The following is a 21,571-nucleotide window of genomic DNA, read 5'->3' on the forward strand; positions in this document are numbered from 1 at the left end:
AAATGTTTTGCAGTTTGTTTTTTTACCTTTAAGAAACAGTCAAATTTTAAGAAAACTTGATTACAGAGACATAGATGTTGACTTTTTTTAAATGGAGGAATATAATGTTTTATTGAGCAACATTTTAGACAAAAGAAATTTGAAATACCCAAAATTGTTAACTGTAGGTCTGGCTTTTTAAAGATCAGCAATCTGCCAGAAAACTGCAATCAGTGCACCCCTGATAAAATCTTCTATATAACAATTTTTTTAGCATATTTATTCATGTAAATTAATGCATTTTGAAAATAAGAATATATAATAAGAAACATCCCTCTGATAAAAAAACAAAACACTGCTATTCAAAAAAAAAGTATCCATGGAGCTAAATGCTCACCTTGTTTTAGCTCAGACTCAGTAAATCTACTGTGATCAGTTCCTGTTGTAACATTTCTGGATTTGTTTTTTCCTCACAGTCAACCAAGATCAAGAAAGGAAGCAGGGGAGACACCAGTGTCCTAATGCCCACTCTGATGGCAGCTGTCCCGGTATGTCATGAGTTTGGCTCCATACATGGGCAGCCCTACGTTTTGCTGGAGACCCCCTCCACTTACTCCTCCTGAAGTTATTGATTAAGTTTGGCTTCATGGACAAGAAGATCCAATTTCTCTCAGACTTTGTTCATTAACCCAAAGAGGAATATTAGTGTACAAAGCCCTGCAGGCCTGAATCTGCTGGGTCTATCTAAACATGACATAAATACTCTGAATCCTAATATAGTCAGTGATGCTCTGCTTTGGTACATTTTACTATTCAATTAATCAAATTTGATGAACTTCTTTCAGTATTTGAAGAATTGCACTAATTATGCTAGTAAACTGTTTTCTCTGGCTTCAACAAATGCCTTAAACTCCCATGTGCGGAGAGACTTGCAGTGATTAACAAAGCGGTTTTAAGATACCAGTTTTTGGTAAGATTTTTAAGATTCTTTTGGTGAAAAAAAAAGTTGATCATTGAACTGAACAAAATGTACGGAGACAGAAATGAAAACAAGGAGAAGGAGCAGTGTTATGAATACCTACATTTGACTGAGAGTGAAGAAGCAAATGAAATCAAAATTAATTTGAATATATTGTTTATTCCCTTCATTATTTATCCAGGGAGCTATTTTATATTAAGACTGAAACCAACTAAATCTCAAATAAATAAACGAGAAACACAAAATAAAATATATGCGTTGTGCTTGTCATGAAAACATTTCTCACTTCAACACACAGGGTTTAACTCAGTCATTAGCTATCTTTTGTGGAGCTTAATGGCATGTTGGGAAATTATTTAAAACATCTACATGTATTGAAGCAGGAAACATAATAAACATGCAGCACAGTAGGACTGAAGACCTGGGTTGGGAACCTCGGTGCTTCAGTATATAGAGCATTCAGCACATACCTTAGATTCAGCATGCAGGATGCTGGGGCAGCCAGCAGGCAACACGGGCAACCTGAATCACAAGTACACAAAACATATACACTCTAAAAACCTTAAGAAACAATATTATTTCAATTATGTAACATAAAAACGTTGTTAAAGGCTTGATGGAGAAACACTGTGGTGATGACGTCCTGAAGGCAGAGTGTCAGGAAGAGCAGGAGCTTCTTAAAGAGAAAGAAGCCAATTTCAAGGTGTCAGATTTCTTTTAAGTCGTATTTGATATTTCACTTAAGGTAACATAGTTACCTGATTGTGCTATAAAATGGCACTATGTGCCGATGAAATACATAATACCCTCGCATTTTTGTAGATTATAGATTTGAACTGCATGTTAAATGTTAAAGCTGCACTTTTCACTTTAACATTTTTACTTCCTTATTTGTTAGACTGTGGATACTTGTTTACGTTTCCTATGTCTCTCAATGAGCATGACTAGTTTGGTTAAGTCTTATAAAAGGTAATATACTAGTTAAGTTAGTCCTTTTGTTCTTTAGACAGAAAGTTTATGTTATGATAAAGATCTACTGGGAACGCAATGTGGATTAAAAGTAAAACCTTCCAATGTTTTATATATAAAAGAATAAACGAGTGGAGCTGCTGTTAAATAACGCACATTTTTACTGATGGATGAAATACCAAACTGCATGAGGACTGGATAAAAATTGACCCTCATGTTGTTTGCTTGAATATCTCATCTTATCTTATTTAAAGCTGACCATATCAGGTCTTAGTGCTGAATCCATTTTGCTGTTGTACTGCACCACCCTCTCTCTGATGTCACGAGGACACATCCCACCAGCCCGCATATCCCAGCGGTGGTGGTGTAAAGGCCACAGGGTTCCAGTCTATGGAAGCGTTCACATCTGTAAACAGAACGTGAGAAAGCCCCATGTGGTTTTCCCCACGGAACGCACACACATCCAAATTGTTTGCTGTGATATGACAACTAGCCGCTTCATGGATCCTGCATCTACTTCCTCTCTCAACTCCTCAGCTGTACACACACATGTAAACAGCCACCAGGACCAGCTGCTTTTAATGCTTTTTATTGGTATCCTTTCCCCCAATTACTCTGTGAACTGCTTTTAGGGACACTCTACTGTTCCTTTACCATTTCACTAAAAGGGCACTTTTTTATCACGCTATCTTCAGCTCCCTAAGTTATCCCGTTGGCTAAAAAACAAGTAGTAATTGTTTAAATAAACAGCTTTGTTTGTGTTTTTACCATCTTGAGATCATTATTGGTGTTTTTGGCACATTTTGTAAGTCACTGACCTTTGGGCTGGTAAAAAAAAAAGCATTCAAATAAATCAGTCTCAGCCATTGCTGCAAAATAATTTAGTATTTTTGAATGAAAGCAATGCTCTTTTAAACAATATAGAGTTATATTTAGAAAAATGCATCTTATATTTGTTAAACTAGTCCACTTGTGGCTCCATTTTCATGTCTACCATTAAGGGTTTATTAGGCTCAGTGATTTTAAAGCAAAGCTTTAAATTATACGACTGGATGAATTTAGAGATGAAACAATTAGAATCTTGTTTCCAAGTTCAGATCTTCTGTTTTAGTAATTCTTTTATCTGCCAATATCTCTATTATCTAAAGAACAGCATTACAAATTTAAACACATTATGCTTTGTCCTTTTAGATTCATCACTGAGCCATGTAATGTTGTTAATAGATTAAAGTAATCAAATAATTCAGAAAGCTTTAAGATTTTTTTTGTGTGTGCTAATTTTATTGTTTTTCTTCCTTCTTTAGTCTATCCACTGCTGTTGTAACTGGCTTTTAAGATCACAGATCAACACTGAGTGGGAGTTGACTTATAAGACATTCAGTGCATTAGAAACAACTTCTGTAATTTATTGAGAAACAGAAAATGTCAATAACTGTGATCCTGACAGGCATTAGCAGGAAGTGCACTGGGTCACCAATTATTTACACATTTTTTCATGGTGGAGAAGTGATGACAAACTATAGTATGAACTTTATCTATGTTATTTTATAGTTGTACTCAAACATAATGACTCTTTTGAACAGTACTGCAAGTAGGATTTGCTAGCTGAGATGGTGTCCTGCAATTCTTACAGGAGTGCAGTGTTTATGTTATGAAAACATACTTATTTCAATTTGTTCTTTAAGTTTGTGCTGAAACACATGATGTCTTAGACACATGTGCCTAGCAGATTGGGGGATCTTTCTGGCCATGGAAGCATGTGAGCTTTGTGTGTAAAGACCCACGTCATGTGTGGATGTTCAAAAACCATACAGGGAACTGTCTAAGGAGGGCTAAAAGTTGTTGACGAAAGACATCACAAGCATGGATTCACATGCAATCGTTCCTCATATTCAAAGTCCTGTTTATCTCCACAAAAGCAGCAGAATTTCTCATTCCCTCTTGGAGTGGAGAAAAGTGCACAAAGTGATCATCAGTGGCGATGCAGAAGTTTATGACTTAGGTTGAGATTAGTCGACACTTCAGTTCTCATGATTTTAATTTAACAATTCCCTCTTGAAACTTTGCTTTTTCTCTGTTTCTCGTGGTCATGTACTATTTCTAATCCACTGAGGGACCCAGTTATTTTGCAAAAAAGCCCAGAGACAGAACAAGTATCTTAAAGCATTGTATGTGGAGGAAATAAAAAGAAAGCACTGCTTGGCTTTCTTGTTTAAACAGAAATACTGCTGCTATGATGACACAAACTGTCTACACCTTAATTTTCTTCATTTTAGCTTGTAGCAGTGTAGCATAATTTATATCATGACCATATTTGAAGCATTACAATGAAGTTTCTACAAAGTTTACAAAGTTTCTCCTGCATAATCAAGGTAAGGAGGGAACAAAATGTTCTGTTAGCTGCAATTTGTGCATAAACAGGATGAAAACCTAGACTCAATATAAAACTGGACTTTTGGGTCTTGTTGCAATTTCTCCTTGTGCTGCTTTATATAGTCTCTTTTATTTCTTTCCCCTCTTTGCTGTCTCGTAAATACAGGAGATTATGGATCGCATCTACAAGAATGTGATGACTAAGGTGGAGGAGATGAACAGTTTCCAGCGAACTCTCTTCATTTTAGCATATAACTACAAACTGGAACAGCTTTCAAAAGGATACAGCACACCACTGTGTGACAGGTGAGTAGCAGAGCTGTTGATTTCTAGTCCCGCTGAATGAGTTGTTTGGAAATGTAAGTTTAACACTAGCAGAAACCAATGAGCTCTTTACTTTCTGTTTTCAACAGGCTTGTGTTCAGGAAAGTTCGTTCTCTGCTCGGGGGTCGAACACGAGTCTTGTTATCAGGCGGAGCTCCACTTTCTGCCGCCACACAGCGCTTCATGAATGTGTGTTTATGTTGCCCAGTGGGTCAGGGATATGGCCTGACAGAGACCTGTGGAGCAGGGACGATATGCGAACGTAAGCTGAAATGACATTCCGTGTCCAGACTGTTTATTCACACATTTACCTTATATTACTTTAGATCTGTTAAGCATTTGTTATGAAAAAGAACAACAGAGAGGGCATATGAGGGTTTGTTCTTCCCTGATCTCAGAAGATAACCTCTACCCTCAAGCTAAATTATTCTCTTGGAGTTATGTAACAAAGCACAAATGTATAAAAACATTAAATTTCTCTTCATAGGGCAAATTTCCGCTCTGACTGCTTACATTTCCACACGGTGCCTTGTAATTAACTTCATCAGTCCTCATCTTACTGTTAGTGAGTTCATGGTTTATTCTAGTAGATGACTGACAAAGGTTATATTCTCATATTACATACATTTTTTCTATATTGACCTTTGGAAAATGGGTTCTTATTAATATAGACCAACTACAACTGATCACTCAGGGTCAGTGGTGGGTTGATGTCTATAACCAGAGGCCAGTGAGGGGATCTTGAACAGATGGGATAAGGACTTGCAACAATTTACTCACAAAGTTACATCAAATGATCAGCAGTTCTGCAACATATTCTCCATTGGACTTTAACTAGATCACTCTAGCAGAAGAAAATACTGATTTAAAACATTTTTTACTGTTCATTACAGTTTCTCCTATGCAGTTAGCGGTGAGCTACAGATGCAACATTTTGCAGCTGTATTTTCTTTCTGTCACTATTTCATAAAAGCTAGATTCTTTTCAGCAAATTCTCTAAACTGACAAGAGAAAACAAAAAAACTGGCCTAGTATGATCTGGAGCTGCAGCGAAAGGGTTGATGTTTTCTCTCTTAGTTTTTTAGTTCTAAAATGTTCATCCTGTTTGGTAAACGTGAAGGCATACACCCCCCTCAAAAATCCAGACATATCTCATAGGTTTGTATAAACACAAAACAATCTCTCTTTAACTTCCATAACCAGTTATCCATCAGATCTGTACTCAAAGATGCAGCAGTGTTTTGGTTTTCAGCACATACATTTCATCAGGCTTTCCCAGGAAGACTAAACCAACAAAGCAGCCCACTGCCACTCACATTCACTGTGGTCATCTGAGTCCGGAAAGCACCACACTGTAACAGCTCCTTTGGGAGGAGGTTTCCATGGCAAGTGAGGTCGTGTTGCCATGGCAATGCCATGGCAGGACCTTGATGCTTGTGTGTTTTCTGATTATGTTTGTTTGCCTGTTGTCTATTCCAGACTGGGATTACAGCACTGGTAGAGTGGGAGGGCCGCTGGTTTGCTGTGAGATCAAGCTCAGAGACTGGGTGGAAGGCAAGTGGGACTGACAGACTGTCATTATGATTCTTTATTGTGCATCCTGTCTTTTACGCAGATTGTATTATACTATCAGTCTCTCCAGCAGCACTCCCTTCCAAATTTACAAGGCTAGTTTGGCTGTTAGTCTTGTAGGAAAGCTCCCTGCAGTCTCTCCATAACCTTGTAAGGAAGCCACACCACATTTCTCTTCCCACTTTCGTCATTTCACGTCAGGGTTCATAACTTATTTTTATGGTGCTCTGCTAAATCTCGATGTGCATCCACTGGAGTTTACTGCTCTCTTCACTCACCAAACAAAATGAAAATTTAAAGCTGACATGATCTTCATCATTGTCATAGGAAATGTTCTGCAGCAAACAGTTCTGATGTCAAATCTGCTGACCTTTCACCTTGTCCTTAGGCGGTTACCGAAGTACTGACAAGCCTCATCCCAGGGGAGAGATTCTTGTTGGTGGACCTAATATCACCATGGGATATTACAACTGCGAGGCAAAAAAACAGGAGGACTTTTTTGTCGATGAAAACGGCCAGCGGTGGTTCTACACTGGGGACATTGGAGAGATTCATGAAGACGGATGTCTCGAGATTATCGGTGAGAAGTCATGCCTGACAGCTGGGGAGTGCGGCGAAGACGAGGAATTGATTAGACACTCCTTATAAAAGAAATGAACACATACTTCATCACTTTTAGTTAGAGGAGTGGTGGTAAAGCTTTTAACCAATCAGATTTTATTATTCTGCCAATGAATGAACAAATTATTTGTTAATTTGACACAACCCTCTCAGCTTCTTTGTGCACATGTTACAAGCTGCTCCCTGTGCTGCGTTCCAGATCGTAAGAAGGACCTGGTGAAGCTGCAGGCAGGAGAGTACGTCTCCCTGGGAAAGGTGGAGGCCGCGCTGAAAAACTGTCCTCTGGTTGACAACATTTGTGTTTATGCCAACAGGTTTGTGTTGATGAAACATTATAGTGCTAATAAAGATATTATTGTAATAAAATAATGAATTGATCAAAATATCACAGGTCATATATTACATGCCAGTTTTGATAAATTAGGTAATATATATTGAAAGTACATCTGTATTTTTTGGTGATCGTCATTGCAGGCAGTTTAGAGTCAGTCAGATTGGGTTTGACACAGGCTACCCATTAGAGTTAGGAGTGGACTTTAACTAGGCCGTTAAATGTTGTGATCCTTCACCTTCATCATGCTATCTGTTGTCTAACAGTGACGAGGCCATCAGTGAACAACTGAATTTATACTAAAATAAAATCAAACATAGATGGACTTTTGATTTTACCATGGCATATCAGAGTAACCATGAAATCAGTGGAAGTTTGTAGTTTTGCGGTGACAAAATATAAAAAAGTTAGAGGGTCTGAATAGTTTTGCAAAGCACAACAGAAACATCATGATTAGCTTTTCTTATTCTGAGCATATTTCAGTTGCTTCAGTGTTTATTCAGCTCTCTAACACAGTGTTTCCTTCAGATTTTGAAGTTTCAACAATCTGTTCACACTCACTTCAGGCATGTGTGGCTGCCAGCTCCTTATAAGGACACATATTCCACTGGAATAATGCACATGCATGCATATCTTTGTGGCTCCATCACCTTATTCGGCCCACTATACTGTTGCTGAGGGCCTTTTTCATTTGTTGTGTTTTTTTTCCATCTCCCTTCAACACTTTCATGTGACACTTCTGCTTTGCAGTGATGAAACATACGTGATTGGCTTTGTGGTGCCCAATCAGAAGCAGCTGCTGGCTCTGGCTGGCCAGTACGGTATCCGGGGGTCATGGGAGGAGCTGTGCAACAGTAAGGCCATGGAGGAGCTGGTTCTTAAGGTCATCACTGAGGCTGCGCTGACAGGTGAGAGCAACCTGAAGACTACCTCCGATAAGGGCTGGACCTAACCAGGTTGCTAGCTAACATGAACTTCCTTTCAACGTAGCCCAACTGGAGCGATTTGAGATTCCTCGCAAGATCCGTCTGAGCCCAGAGCCCTGGACGCCTGAGACAGGGTTGGTGACCGATGCGTTCAAGCTCAAGCGCAAGGAGTTGAAGACACATTACAAAGACGATATTGAGAGAATGTATGGTGGAAAATAACAACTGGAAGCAGCAGATCACCAGTTGACTCAGCAGCTCTCTCTGCTACTTCTCACTCCTTCACCTGCAGCCACAGAATCATAATGTTTCTGAGCTCTCAATGACCTAATTGAACCATAGAAATAGCTTTATGATTGTGTTATGAGTCACGGGACAAGTGCTGATGAGGAAACCTGCAGATTCTGATTTTGGCAACTGATTTTTTTTAATTCCAAAAAAAATATATGTTTTTCAGTGAAATATTTCTTCTTGCATATGAGAGGTATGAAACAGAGCAGGTGTTGAACTCTGATCTAAAAATATTCATGTCTGCTGCTTCATAAAATTGGTTTATTTTAATTATATTCTTTGTTTTAACTTAATAATTAAGCTTCCTGCAGTGTTGACTTTGTTTATCCTGCAGGTCAGGAGGCAGTTAACGTTTTTGTTCATTTTCCTTTTGTCTCCACGTTGTTTGGGTTTCTTGTCTTGGTTTATTTTGTCTCCCACCCACAGTCCAACTGTGGCTCCCCCTGATCGTGGGACAACAGAACGTTCTGACACAGAAAGCACAAGGTCATTTTAGGGCAAATGTGAGTAGGTTGGTAAAAAATCAGAAACGGTCTTCTTGTATAATGGTTGTATCTGACCTGAGCCTTTATTAGAAAACTTTCATAATTTAAAGGAACACAATACACATTTGTTTAATCTCCTGAGCTTTCTTACAGCAATAGAAAACAACTTTTGGGAATGTAAAGAAAATGCTTGCATAACAGACTAAATTAATGTTTAGTTGTCGCTGTATTTGAAAAATTGATCGCAAAAGCAAAAAGTATTATTTCTGCCCAAGTAAGGCAGCTGATTTCAAACAGGATTATGAAAGAGTCAAGCTTTCCCAGTATGCGTGGAAAAGTGCTTGGAGTGTAAACACACTAGTAAAAGTAGAGCTTTTGACTTCCATGGTTTATTATGTTTCAAGCATTCCAACAGAATTTTGTCTTGTGTGGGTGAGAGACATTTGGATTCAGTGTCACCTAAAGACACTCCTTACACCAGACTAAGACAAAAGTGAGATATTATAAATATAATAAACCAGAAGGCAGATTGTTTTTCTGGACTTGAAGAAAGCAGGAGCAATGCGCTCTTCATTACGACGGAGCAAGAAACTGTTTCGAAATAGCACAAGGCTTCTGTGATGCGATTGTGTTGTTTCTGTGCTGCCATGAAAACATATCAGGGTCCTTTGTGAAGGAGTCTGGTAGCAGGAGCGGTAGCTTATCCATGATGGTCAACTGTGAATTTGAGCATGAATGGCTACACCAATATCACCATATCTACATCAGGCTTATCATAAGCACTCCAACTAGGTTATCATAACACTCTTTAGCATCCCACCGCTGCTCTGACTGAAGCGAAAAGTATATCAACAAGCATTTTTAATGACTCCTCCTGCATTAAACACTGCAAAATTCCTAAATCTTACCAAGTATGTTTAGTCTGGTTTGTAGTGCAAACATCTGAGTACACTTGAAATAAGACAAAACTTTCTAACAAGTACATTTTCAAATTGTTTTTAATAAATACGGTCATCAATATTAATTTTTTATTTCAAGTGTACTAAAGTATTTGCACTAGAAACTAAACCAAAAATATTTGGTTAAATTTTGTGTTTTTGAAGTAAAATTCCCAGCTATGGAGAACCAAAACAAAAATTAGGCATGAAGGGTAGCTGTTATAAGGGGCTAAGAGAAGTTGTGAGTTTTTCAACCTGTAGCACACGGGTGTCAAACTCCAGTTCTGGAGAGCCACTGCCCTGCAACTTTTAGATGTGACTTTGCTGCACCACACCTGAACAAAATAATTAGGTTATTAGCTGGAGCCTTCATTCCAGCGTTTTGTACCTGTGGCACATCTACAAACTGCAGGACAGTGGCCCTTAAGGACTGGAGTTTGACACTGTAGAAAATGTAGACTGTGAGCAGTTCATAATACACGTTTAAAATAGCCACGGTGTTACTTATAAAAACCACTTCAAGGTTCATAGCCTTGCTGTGATCATGAGAAATGTGTACAGAAAACCAGGCAATTCTGCAACTGGAGATGTGATATCCATGTCAACAGTACTGTGGTAGTCAAGAAAGCAGCAGTGTAAACCCTGAGTAGGAAGAGCACACACCGTGTGTCATGCTTGCCTTCAGACTGAAGCTGTTTTCCAAATTCGTCAACATAGAGAGGATCGCTCAGACCCAACTTCAGTGTTCCTCACAGATTGTCACATGTTGCCTTTTGGTGATTCTAAAACATGCCTTTGTTGTTTTGAGCTGATTCTTGAATCATACTTGATCACACATAGAGATTTGTGGATACATAGGTAGAGAAAGCAAATGGCTGCTATAGCACCTCCACTCCCTCTTTGTATGAGGCCTGCCTCATCACATGAGCACATCATATTATTTATTTGCCTTTTTGCTTTTGGAAAAATGAAATCAAGTGAATTAAATAAAGTTTGTGTTGAATCTAAATATGATTAAATGTCATTTTTGTGAATGATTGTATTAAATCAATTTTTTAAATGTTTTCTATGGAGCTCAACAGATGTGAAAGCGTAACTAATACAAGGTTTTTGGACGACTGCACCTCATCACATTTGGAGAAAACACAAATATGTCATTCTAATTGTCAAACACAGTGAGCTGAAATATATTTTTACAAACAAAAGTTTGATACACAATTCTATGATAGAAATATAAGCAAGAGATCTGGTCATAAAGAATTTTTGCTAAGAACTGGTCTACAAGTTAATAAATCATAGGTTAGTCATTCACAAACTGAAATTCTATATATGTGTTACTCTAATGATTGTCAGATATTTGTAAACCATGTTTTTGTTCAGTAAGCATGGAAAAAATATAGAAGAAATGTTTAAAAATCTCAGATCTCAAACCTAAGTAGACATAATCATTGTCAAAATACAGTTGAAGACATTTTGCATCCACTGGACATTATTTTCTTGATAAACTTACATTAGAAACAGTTCAACTGATAAAAGTGTTTGTAGAATAAGACCCAACTGGTTCTCGAAAGAGTTAAAGAGCATTTGGTAATGGTAATTGCTTCATTAGTAATCACCTTCTGCGGTAGGTTTCTGCTGAGTTACATTTCAATGAAAATGTTACTTTTGTCAGTGATTTACTTTTACTTAAGCAAGATGTCAAATCTCCTGGTTTTTTAGGTTCTGTCATTGAGTTGCATGATTACTTTTTGGAAACTGGGAGGTTCAGTGTCCAGATAAGTCAAGCTGGAGACACATTTAAAGACTGTAAACACAGCAAAATGAGTTCCTAGAAAGTAATGATTACTAGATCACTTTTCACTTTTTTAGTTGCAAAAATATTTTTACATATTTTTCTGGCTTAAAGTTATACATTACTGAGAGTTAGTCTATCAAAATAAACTATGCTGAACTTTTTCCTTGTAACAGAATGTGACAAGCTTCAGGGGGTGTGAACACTTTTTAGGATCGGCTTCAAAGCACTTCCATTAATCTGTAAAAATATTTTTCCATTACAGCCCCTCTGGACTACTTTCTTCTGGACTCTGGAGATTTCTTCAGTAAGAATCTGATGCTTGTATGAGCTCACAGTTTTATAAGAATCCCCAAGTGGTGTGAATCCTCTTAAAGTTGTGCTTTGATTTTTTTTTTTTAAACCCCTGTGATTCCTTAGTGGGTCTGCTCAGGGTTCATCTTACAATCGGACCAGGCCATGTGATTCCTGATGACGCTAAAAGGACTTTGCATAAATAACTTCATGTGGGTCAGAGTTCTGTCCAAACCTCAGCGGGGACAGCAGAGTCTCACATCAGATACGGATCCGCAGCTCGGTGAGTTCATTTGTTGTTTTTCTTGTAACTTTTTTCAGTATTTTCTCTACAGTTTGGATAAACTTTTTAAAACTTTTATAAATAGCTGAAAATCGATCTGTAGAAAAGAAAAAAGTGGAAACACTTCAAGTTAAATTAAATAGAATAAACATCCATATTTAATCAGGCTTAATTAACTGAATTTACATATGAAAAGGTGCAACGATCATTTTAATTAAATTTTTTTAAATTTGGATTTGATCAAACATCCATTTCAATTTGAGTTACACAATCAATTCAAACAAAACAATTATATAAAGTCTGCCTGTATATATTTGCATACAATGCATACAAAACAGCTAATTGGAAGTTAATGTCCGTGCGTAAAACGCGCGTAAATGATGGTAATGGTGTCAAAAAAATGTTTATAGATCAATAAACACTATTTATTTACTTTTGTCCATTCTGTGCATCTTCTCCCGCCTTTTATAGGCTTTCACCGCGAACTACTCAAAGAAATGGATCGCCTGGAAAACTCTACAGCAGCGTCAGAGCGCCTCTTCTCGTACGCCGAGAGTGCGGTGGAGTCCCAGGCCGCCAGAGAAGGCGACGGGAACGCATACCTCTACATACTGATAGTCATGTCTTTCTATGGAGTGTTCCTCTGCGGTATCATGCTGGGCTACTTTCGCTCCAAGAGGAAGGAGAAGAGGAGGATCAACATCTTCACGCGCCTGGTGCACGAAGAGGAGCAGAGGGAGTGGGGGGCTCTGCCCAAGAAGCCTAGAGTCCCCTTCCCGGCCACCGTCTCGGGGCTGCGGGCCATGCAGGTTTCCCTGCCGTTCTGCGGTAACCACGGCAACCACTCCGGAGACCTCCGCCACGAGGGCTTTCTGCCGTCTCCGCTGGCTTGCGCGCTATGCGCGGAGCAGAGCAGCGTCAGCTCCCTGTGCTCCTCCGCAGATACGCGGCTGACCATAGAGGAGGAGGAGGCCGACAGCGGCGCGGCGGAGGAGCCGGAGGCGAACCTGAAGGCAGCACAAGCGGAGCACAGCGGAGACGATTCAGGCTGAACTTTAGATCCGAAAACTCAGATTCAACTGCAGGACAAAAGATGGAGAAAAGACGACTTGAGGGAAAATCAAAATGGCCACAAATGCGTTATTATTGGAACCCTAAAGGGGACAGTGGGCAGCTGTGAAGTCCTAATTTTGTTAGTGAAACTCAAATCATCATCCGTGCCACATGTATGGGAGAGAAACGACGAGGGTCTACATCACAGATCCACATTTTCTTTTTCTTTTTTTTCTTTTGCATGTAAAACGTAAAACGTCAATTGCTGCTTTCAGCCTTATGACAAGTTCAGCACAACGCCACACCTTAACACACACAGGTCATATCAGCTGCAAATTTCCAACTCAGTCAAAAAGCAGAATAACATGCAATGGACAATATACCAGTTTTTTGTTAGATATTAAAGGCAGTTCTTTTTGACTAGTTAATATTTTAGTGTGTGAATGATGTACTGTTTTTGCGGTGCCTCCCTCCTTGCTGTTAAACCCCTCACCCCTCCCTGCTGCTGCCACCTCACTGGTTTGGGCTGATGACTCATCCTGCAGGAGGCTTGGGTGGAAGACTGGTTTTGTGCTTTGTTCTTGAGCAGAACTTGACCTGTTCCGGCCGACACAGGTCTCAAGTACTGAAACATACCTGGAACCCACTTGAAAGTTCTGTCCGAAATGAAATGAGTCTGTTGTAGCTTCATGGTGGGCAAATATCTGTTCACAAACAAGCACTAGATTAGGTTTACTTGATTAACGCAACGCACTGTAGGATACATAAATGTTTGTGTTTGTCACTTCTACAGTTTTAATTTAAAATGGAGACATTTGGAGTGTTCATGGAAACAATAAATGTGTTTGAAATGGAAGCAGTTTCTCTTTGTTCCTTTATTTGAATTTAACTTTGTTGCTTCACCAGTAGAGGGCAGTGTGGATAGGCATTTTGTAGTTGCTTAGAAATAGGCAAATGAATGGGAGACAAAATTGGAAATCTGCTTAATCATTAAAATAACCCAGGAATGTTCTGTTACTTAGTGGACTCTATTCACAAATCAGATCGTCTCAAGTACTTCATCTTGTACTTGCCTTTTAGCTTATAAAAATAAACAAACCTTAGGAGATCTTGAACAGCATTTAGAAACTCATCAGTCTCTATTAGAACATGTTGATTTGATGCAAACCCAGCAGACCACAGCTGTGATTCACCAACACGTTTTCCTTTTCACTTCTAATCAGCTTCCATCCTGTCTGAAAAGAGACAGGTTGCCAACAGGCAGCTTTAGGATTCTTTTTCTTGATGTTCAATCTTTTACATTTTTTCCCATCTGAAAGACTCAGCCCTGCCTCACACGCTTTTCTCTTTCTCTGTCATTCTCTAACACACACACACACACACATGTATACAAAAACATAGTCTACCAGCAGTGCTGCAGGCTCTCATTCCCACAAACCACTGAAATGACAGCTCGCCGCACCATCATCGATGACATTAATGGCTTCTGGGAACACATGCACAGACTTTGTGACGTACATGTATTGACAGCGTAGTAACCCCCACAATCCCAGCGGTGTCTGCAAAAGCCTGTCTGGGAATTCACGAGGGTGTACGACTCATGTCTTCATTCGTTTCATTCACTTTACACCATAAAAATCTGTGTGACTTTAGTTAATGAGCTTCCAGGGCTTTGGCGTGAACAATGTTAATGGGCTTTACTTCAGTACTCCTCGCTTGTCCAACTTTGATAGAGCTCGGTTTCTTTGAGACACGAGAGAGCTGGACTAAATAGGAAATGCAACAGCATGGTCTGAAGAAAGGAGGAAATTTGGCTTTGAAGCTGCTAAAGAAGAGGACACTCCCAGCTGGTGTTTATTTGCTGTTTGAGGTAATTCATTGAACTCGATACACACTTTGCCTATCAGAGTTAAGAATGGCTAAAATGGCTTGACCTTCAGTCCTCGCGACCAGACCAACAATGGAATAGTTTAAATCCTAGCATACTCATGTGTTAAAAATAGTCTAATCAACGTCTAGACCTTAATCCAATTAAATATGTGCAAAGAATTGAAAATTGACCTTCAGATGTAATCTGACTGAATTTTATTTGCAAAATGTTGTTCTCTGTTAGATGCTGAAGACTAGTAGAGACCTTTGGGACATCATGCAGCTGTAATCACAGTGAAATGTGATTCTACAACACATTGAGTCAGAGAGCTGAATGCAAAAGAATGTCACACTTTGCACATTTGCATTTGTAAAAACAGTTGACTGAAAAATTATACTGAAGTTAGTGTATGTAATGTGACAAAATGTGAAAACTTCCCATTTCGCCACCTTGTCTCTCAGTACAGAAACTCATGATGGCCATTTACTTTACATTCTGAACAGTCTGCATCTGGACATCCAACTTGGATTTGGGAAGTGAGATCCATTGTTACCTCAGAAATCTAAAATTCCCAGTTCCAAGTCATAAAATTCAGCAGGATCACTTCCTGGAACCGATGTGTAGATCCACCCATAACACTTGATTTTGCAGCACTTAAACTGTTGCCAAGGTTGCAGAAATACAGTAGGTTGTTTATTTGCACTTATGACATTTTGTATATTGATAAATCAATACTAATTATACCTTTAACACCATAGAGAAATACATTTATTTATGAAGAAACAGCTCTATTGTTTGAATACATAAAATACTGAGAACATTAAATAGTTACCGGCTACCAAGCAAGCTTGTGTATTTGGAATTAGATAAGAATGATTACTAAGATCAAGATGTGAATCCATCAGACTTTCTGCCATTCTCAGCTCTAAACTCTGACTGTTGAGGTAGAGATTTCCAGAATGCGCCATAACATTCCATCTTGTGTTCTGACTACAAGAAGAATTGACAAACTTCTTGTAAGAAGTAAGAATTGAAAAACTGTTGCCCTGAGTGACCTGGGATGATACAGTTTTATTGTCTTCATGTCTTGTGTTTAAATGTTAAATGATAACGTAGCCATTGAGCACCAATACCAAGTACCTAAAGTTTTCACTCGCACACCCCTGGAATTCAGTTCTGGCCTTCAAATGACTTCCAACCAACAGCTTGGCATGCAGACTGCTTCTATAAATAAGTTATAAAGAATAATTCCTGTGGTGAAATATCCTCTCAACTAAATATTCCACAGTCAGCTGTTAGTGGTATGGAAAGGAGAACAACTCCTCCACAAAGTATTAGGCCAATCACAGAGGGATGTCAGCGGACGCTGAGGCGTTTAGCGCGCTGAGTTTCTGCCAAGTTGTCAGCTTCTGATTAGTTTTGACCAACTGTGTTTAAAGAGCTCCGTAGGATGGCCGAGCTGGTGAATGCACGGGCTGCAGTGAAAGCATGCTGCTACAGGACTGTAGGGCAACTGAGAAATATTCTTTGGTTTGACCAATCATGGATGAATCTGGGTTTTGCAGTTACCAAGAGAATGATACTTGCCTGACTGCACTGTGTCATGTTTAAAGCTTGGTTGTGAGGGAATTGTATTGTGGGCCTGTGTGTTAGCTGCTGTAGCTCAAATGAAAACAAATCCTAATGCTTCAGCAGGCTAAGACATTTTGGACACGTTTTGGTCCAGACTATGCGAAAAGCGTTTGGGGATTGTCTTTTTCTGTTCCAACACAACAACGTGCACAAAACAAGATAAAAACACAGCTAAGTTGGCTTAGTGTGGAGGAACTTGAATGTACAGCACAGAATCCTGAACGCAACCCATACCGACCCATGTTTGTAAGTTATTAATGTTTTAAAGTTATTGAAGCAGTTGACTTAAATTTTGTGTTTAATTTAACTTTGTGTCTTAAGAAATACCTTAATGTCTTTTTAAGAATGTTTGTAAATTATTTTTACAATAACGTTGATGTAGACCCCTGCAAGAACAGTCTCTACTGCGGCAGAGACTAATGGGGAGCCTTTAATAAACAATGAACCTTGTGGGATTAGTCAGAGTAGAGGATGTGAACCAGACCTTTTATCCAACATCAGTGTCTGACCTCACAAATGTACCTGTACAAAAATGGTAAACAAGGTTTCCCCCAGAAAACTCACTAAATTTTTAGCCCGAGTGCTGGTTGGGGCGCTAGGGCAGTCATTAATCCAGCAGCTCATCTTCTTTTTGAGTTAAAAAATGTTTAAAGTTGTCAGGAAATTTTAAAATACCACTTGGCAAGTATGTGTTATTAAAAGATTGGAAGAACACCATCTATGAAGTCTTAAAAAATGCAAACATTTTAAAAAGACTAAAATAAGCATTGCACTGCATTGCTTATTTTTAAAAAAATAAGCAATGCTTAGCCTGGTGGCCCTCCAGGCTTATAATACACTGGAAGAAACCCTGGTAAAGAAAAATTAATCTTATTCTATGTGGAAAAGGATTATCAATTCTTTCTATCTATCTATCTATCTATCTATCTATCTATCTATCTATCTATCTATCTATCTATCTATCTATCTATCTATCTATCTATCTATCTATCTATCTATCTATCTATCTAACAAGCTAATTACATGTTTATTGCACAGAGTCCTTAAGGAAAACATCCTCTTTTCAATATGAAGGCTTATATAGGTCAACTGTTGCTTTGCTACACACAGGGATTAAATAAATGGGAATGACTCTAACAAGACGAGCATCAGAGGAAGACATTTTCTTCCAATCTACCAGACAAATTGACACAGATACAGGCTTGTTGACGCACTTTAAATCTAATCTCCTATACAACATAAACACCCAACCCTGAATAATTTACAAGCAAGAAGTACAGCAAATCACACTGAGAACCATTCATTTGTTATCAACGAGGAAGCTGAAGAGGATATACCGCTGTGTTGTTTGCGAAGAGCATGAAAAATGCTTTTGCGTCGCCTTGTTCTGTTCTGCTGTGAAATGGGAGCAGGGTAAGTGCAGATGTGTTGGAGCGGGGAGCGGAGTGAGGAGTAAATGCGATGCATGGAGCATCTCTTTCACCGTGGAGCAGGATGTTTGTCATTAATGTCCCCCTGTGGGAGTCAGTGGTGGGCTCTGTGTGCAGCCCCAGGGATAACACGCACACACACACACACACACACAAATGAATGTGGAAATGAGTCACGTCAAAAACCACCATCTATCTGCCTGTAGTCATCCTCACACCCTCCTGTCTTCCCCTCTCCTATGTTTCATTTGACATCTTCATGTCACATGGGGTTTTAATAAGAGAGGAGTTCCAGCAATCTGTCTCTGTAATATTGATGATCCAATAAACATATAAGCAGCCACTGTGTCTTACAAAAGTGCTTGTGCTCCTTGATCTTTTTCACATTTGTCACTTTACAAGCGCAAATTTTAATGAGTTTTATTATTGGGATTTTGTGTGATATATTAACACAAAGCAGAGTCTGATCAGGAGAAAAAGAAAAAAGATTTCAAAAATCCTTTTCAAAAATGTTGATAAATAAAAATCTTAAAAGTGTGGCAAGCATCTGGATTTTTCTCTTTTTACTCTGACACCCATAAATGTAATCCAGGTGCAGTCAACTGCCTTTAAAATGTAGAGAACAGCATTCTTTATTAATCCAGTTGTTCTCACAAGACATTAGAGAACAAATGGCACCATGAAAAATAATGAACACAGCAGACATGTCAAGGAGAAAGTTCCATCTGCAAACTTACTAAAACATGGCCATCCACCCAAAATGGCAGGTCTGTTAAGGAGAGCAATCAGACAGGCAACCATGAAGCCCAGGGTAACTCTGGAGGAGCTGCAGAGATCTACAGCTCAGGACGGAGAATCCTTGACTTGTCTGCAAGATAAATAGTTTTGCTCTAGACAAATCTAGAAACTCAAACTATGACAAGTAGTTTTTGTAGTTTGCCACAAGCCATGAAAGTGACACAACAAACATGTGGAAGGAGGCTTTCAGTTCAGATGAAACCAAGTTTGAAAATAAAGCCCCAAGAATTAGCACTTCACATCTCCGAAAAACAAGGTGGTTCTATGCATTGAGGTAATATTTTGGAAGGTCAACTTCTACAATGGTCTTTTCCAGCGACCTATCAGATCATTGTTTTAAGCAAAAAATAAACTCAGAGTGGGAGAAACATCATCCATCGCTCTTGATGGCTCTAAGCATAGAACTTCAGTGAACTGGTTTAGTTCAAAGCATTTTCATGTCTGAAAATCAGAGTAATAATTTTACAAACAACTAATTTCATTTCAATCACACATACATTCCAATTGAACCTAATCATCAAACAACACAATAAGCTTGGTTTATTATTTAAACAAAAAGTTTTCTGTCCAAGGAAACCCAGCAGATTGTATCAAGTCACTGACTTGAAACAATCACTTTTCCTGGACAAGCATGTAATCGTTTGCATTAACTTTACATCGATCTGATTTTCTGTGCAAGTATGTGACGGCAGTGGAGAGGAAAACTCCTCTTTAACAAGAAGAAACCTCCAGCAGAATCTGGCTCAGTACAGGTACAAGTACATAAACAATGGCCAACTGGGGATTTGAGAAGAGCATAAACAGAAAAGAAACAGAAGAACTGATTTAGAAGTTGTCATAAGGTGTGGTGGATGAGTGGTGAGGTAGAACGCCAGGAGACCCAGGTAAGAGAGATGGTTGTTTCAATAATAAATAATGTTCCAACCAGTCCACAAGATTCTGGCGGCACGGCTGAGCGGAAGCCAGGGCTCACACCAGTAGCAACAGAATATACGCGTGGCAAATGAACCGGCAAACAGAAAGATGTAACAAGCGACGAGGACCCGACAAAACACAGAGACACAGGTGAGACTAAAAACACAGGAGGTAATTAGGGAACGAGAAACACCTGGGAGTAATCAAAGGGAGACAGGACAACACGGAGACTCAGAGACACAGGAAACTCAAAATAAACACACAGAAAAACACGGAACATGATAGAAGTACTTTGTATGGTGATGAAAAGTAAAACACTAACAGCAGAAAAGGGATGTTTTGTTACTGCACAACTAATATTCTATCTTATAATAATCCAGGCTCAAGAATCAAACAAGCAGAAAATGAGTTAGAGATACAATCAAACTCTGCTGAAGCTTAATACAAAAAATACAACTTTCTTCTGTGTTCTGATATTGATTCTGACCTTTTTCAGCTTTATCTCAGAGACCATTAGTATCTGATCTCCAGCAGCTTCTCATTATATGTTGCTTGTATAAAGTGCCAGATTCCAATAATTATTTCTGTTGCAACCCCTGCGCTGTTATCACGAGGCTTTCTTCCAGCATTTCCTGTTATTCCACGGTTGTTACCAGTTGGGTGTCGGACACATCTTGTCAACAGTCAGTCAGTAAACACACTCACACAATCTGTCATCACCAACAATAGAAGCAGAAAATTGGCCCGATTGTTGGCTCTTCTTCCATCCCAACTAACATGTTTTTTTCAGTGTGGAAAGTTTTTTTTTTCTTTTTCTTCTGCTCAAACACTCTGGAGTCAAGCCTTTACCTAATAAGTGTTACTATGGAAACGTAAGCCAAAAGCTAATTTGCATCTGTACAGCTTGTCTGGAAGAATCACTGCTAAAAGTAGAGAAAGAGATGAACCTTAGCTTTAAAACAACAAGTTGGAAAAGACAGAAACGAAGATGAATTCACAGTGACTGCGTTTAGAGATGAAGAACTGTGGCCGTTGCCAACTTGAAAATTCAAGCCATTCAGTTAATTAATTTCACTAATGTTCACAGGAAACATAAAAATGCTCGTCATCCTCCTTACCCTCCAAAGGCCTTTCTTGAGAGAGGTTCAGATTTAGCTGCGTCATTACCAGAATGACTTGAGGAAGGCACCTCAACTATTTTTCTGATGGGTAAATAAATGGCATCTTGTCACATATATAAACCACCTAACCTGGTAGCATTAGAATCACAGCTACACAGCACAAAACTCTAACTTCACAACACAGGTTCAAAAACAGTCTAATCAATATTTCTTTTATGCTGATTTCCATGCAAAGCTACGGCGTTTGATTTCAAAGGAACACATTGCAGCAACCAGGTCAGTTATGATGTAATGATGTGTTTCTTCTGATTCTGAACTTTATTTTCAATTGTGTTTACTTTTTACTTGTTTCATAAGAAAAACACAAAACAAAGAGGGCTCGGTACAGTGCTTCATGTTTATCGGCAATCTTAGTAAGCATGTGCAAAAACCTTGAAACAAGTTATTCTTTTATTGAGGTGGCATACTTTTATTTGAATACATTTAATCAGTGCAGAAATGATGCATTATAAAAATAACTATGTTCCAAAAAAGAAAGAAAAACATATATTATTGATTTATTGGCACATTAACCATGGATCTCTTATCCAAACTC

The 21,571-nt window shown here is 38.8% G+C and overlaps 2 protein-coding genes across 3 annotated transcripts in view; both read left to right on the forward strand.

Annotated features, from left to right (window-relative positions):
* Positions 1 to 10,797, forward strand: part of acsl3a (acyl-CoA synthetase long chain family member 3a) — a 30,922-nt gene extending 20,125 nt beyond the window's left edge. The window contains exons 8-16 of one of the 2 annotated variants that reach the window (XM_027999381.1): positions 456 to 527; positions 4,467 to 4,606; positions 4,714 to 4,886; positions 6,104 to 6,178; positions 6,585 to 6,776; positions 7,017 to 7,131; positions 7,899 to 8,056; positions 8,139 to 10,056; positions 10,238 to 10,797. In XM_027999381.1, coding sequence (XP_027855182.1) covers positions 456 to 527; positions 4,467 to 4,606; positions 4,714 to 4,886; positions 6,104 to 6,178; positions 6,585 to 6,776; positions 7,017 to 7,131; positions 7,899 to 8,056; positions 8,139 to 8,296 — 1,083 coding nt within the window. In that variant the 3' untranslated portion in view covers positions 8,297 to 10,056; positions 10,238 to 10,797. The remainder of the gene's footprint in view (positions 1 to 455; positions 528 to 4,466; positions 4,607 to 4,713; positions 4,887 to 6,103; positions 6,179 to 6,584; positions 6,777 to 7,016; positions 7,132 to 7,898; positions 8,057 to 8,138; positions 10,057 to 10,237) is intronic. The other variant, XM_027999383.1, reaches the window with a different exon arrangement.
* A 1,205-nt stretch (positions 10,798 to 12,002) lies between these two features.
* kcne4 (potassium voltage-gated channel, Isk-related family, member 4) lies at positions 12,003 to 14,066 on the forward strand. Its single transcript, XM_028044519.1, has 2 exons — positions 12,003 to 12,157; positions 12,629 to 14,066. The coding sequence occupies exons 1-2, from the start codon at positions 12,052 to 12,054 to the stop codon at positions 13,207 to 13,209; spliced, it is 687 nt and encodes a 228-aa protein (XP_027900320.1). The 5' UTR covers positions 12,003 to 12,051; the 3' UTR covers positions 13,210 to 14,066.
* The last annotated feature ends 7,505 nt before the right edge of the window (positions 14,067 to 21,571 follow it).

This window comes from Xiphophorus couchianus, chromosome 18 (assembly GCF_001444195.1).
Source record: "Xiphophorus couchianus chromosome 18, X_couchianus-1.0, whole genome shotgun sequence".
In the NCBI taxonomy this organism is placed as follows: Eukaryota; Metazoa; Chordata; class Actinopteri; order Cyprinodontiformes; family Poeciliidae; genus Xiphophorus; species Xiphophorus couchianus.

Bases quoted from the DNA above. Each gene is read 5' to 3' on its own strand.
- kcne4 (XM_028044519.1), top strand. From the start codon at position 12,052: ATGACGCTAAAAGGACTTTGCATAAATAACTTCATGTGGGTCAGAGTT. The intron at 12,158-12,628 runs GTGAGTTCATTT...CGCCTTTTATAG, and splicing joins AGATACGGATCCGCAGCTCG to GCTTTCACCGCGAACTACTC.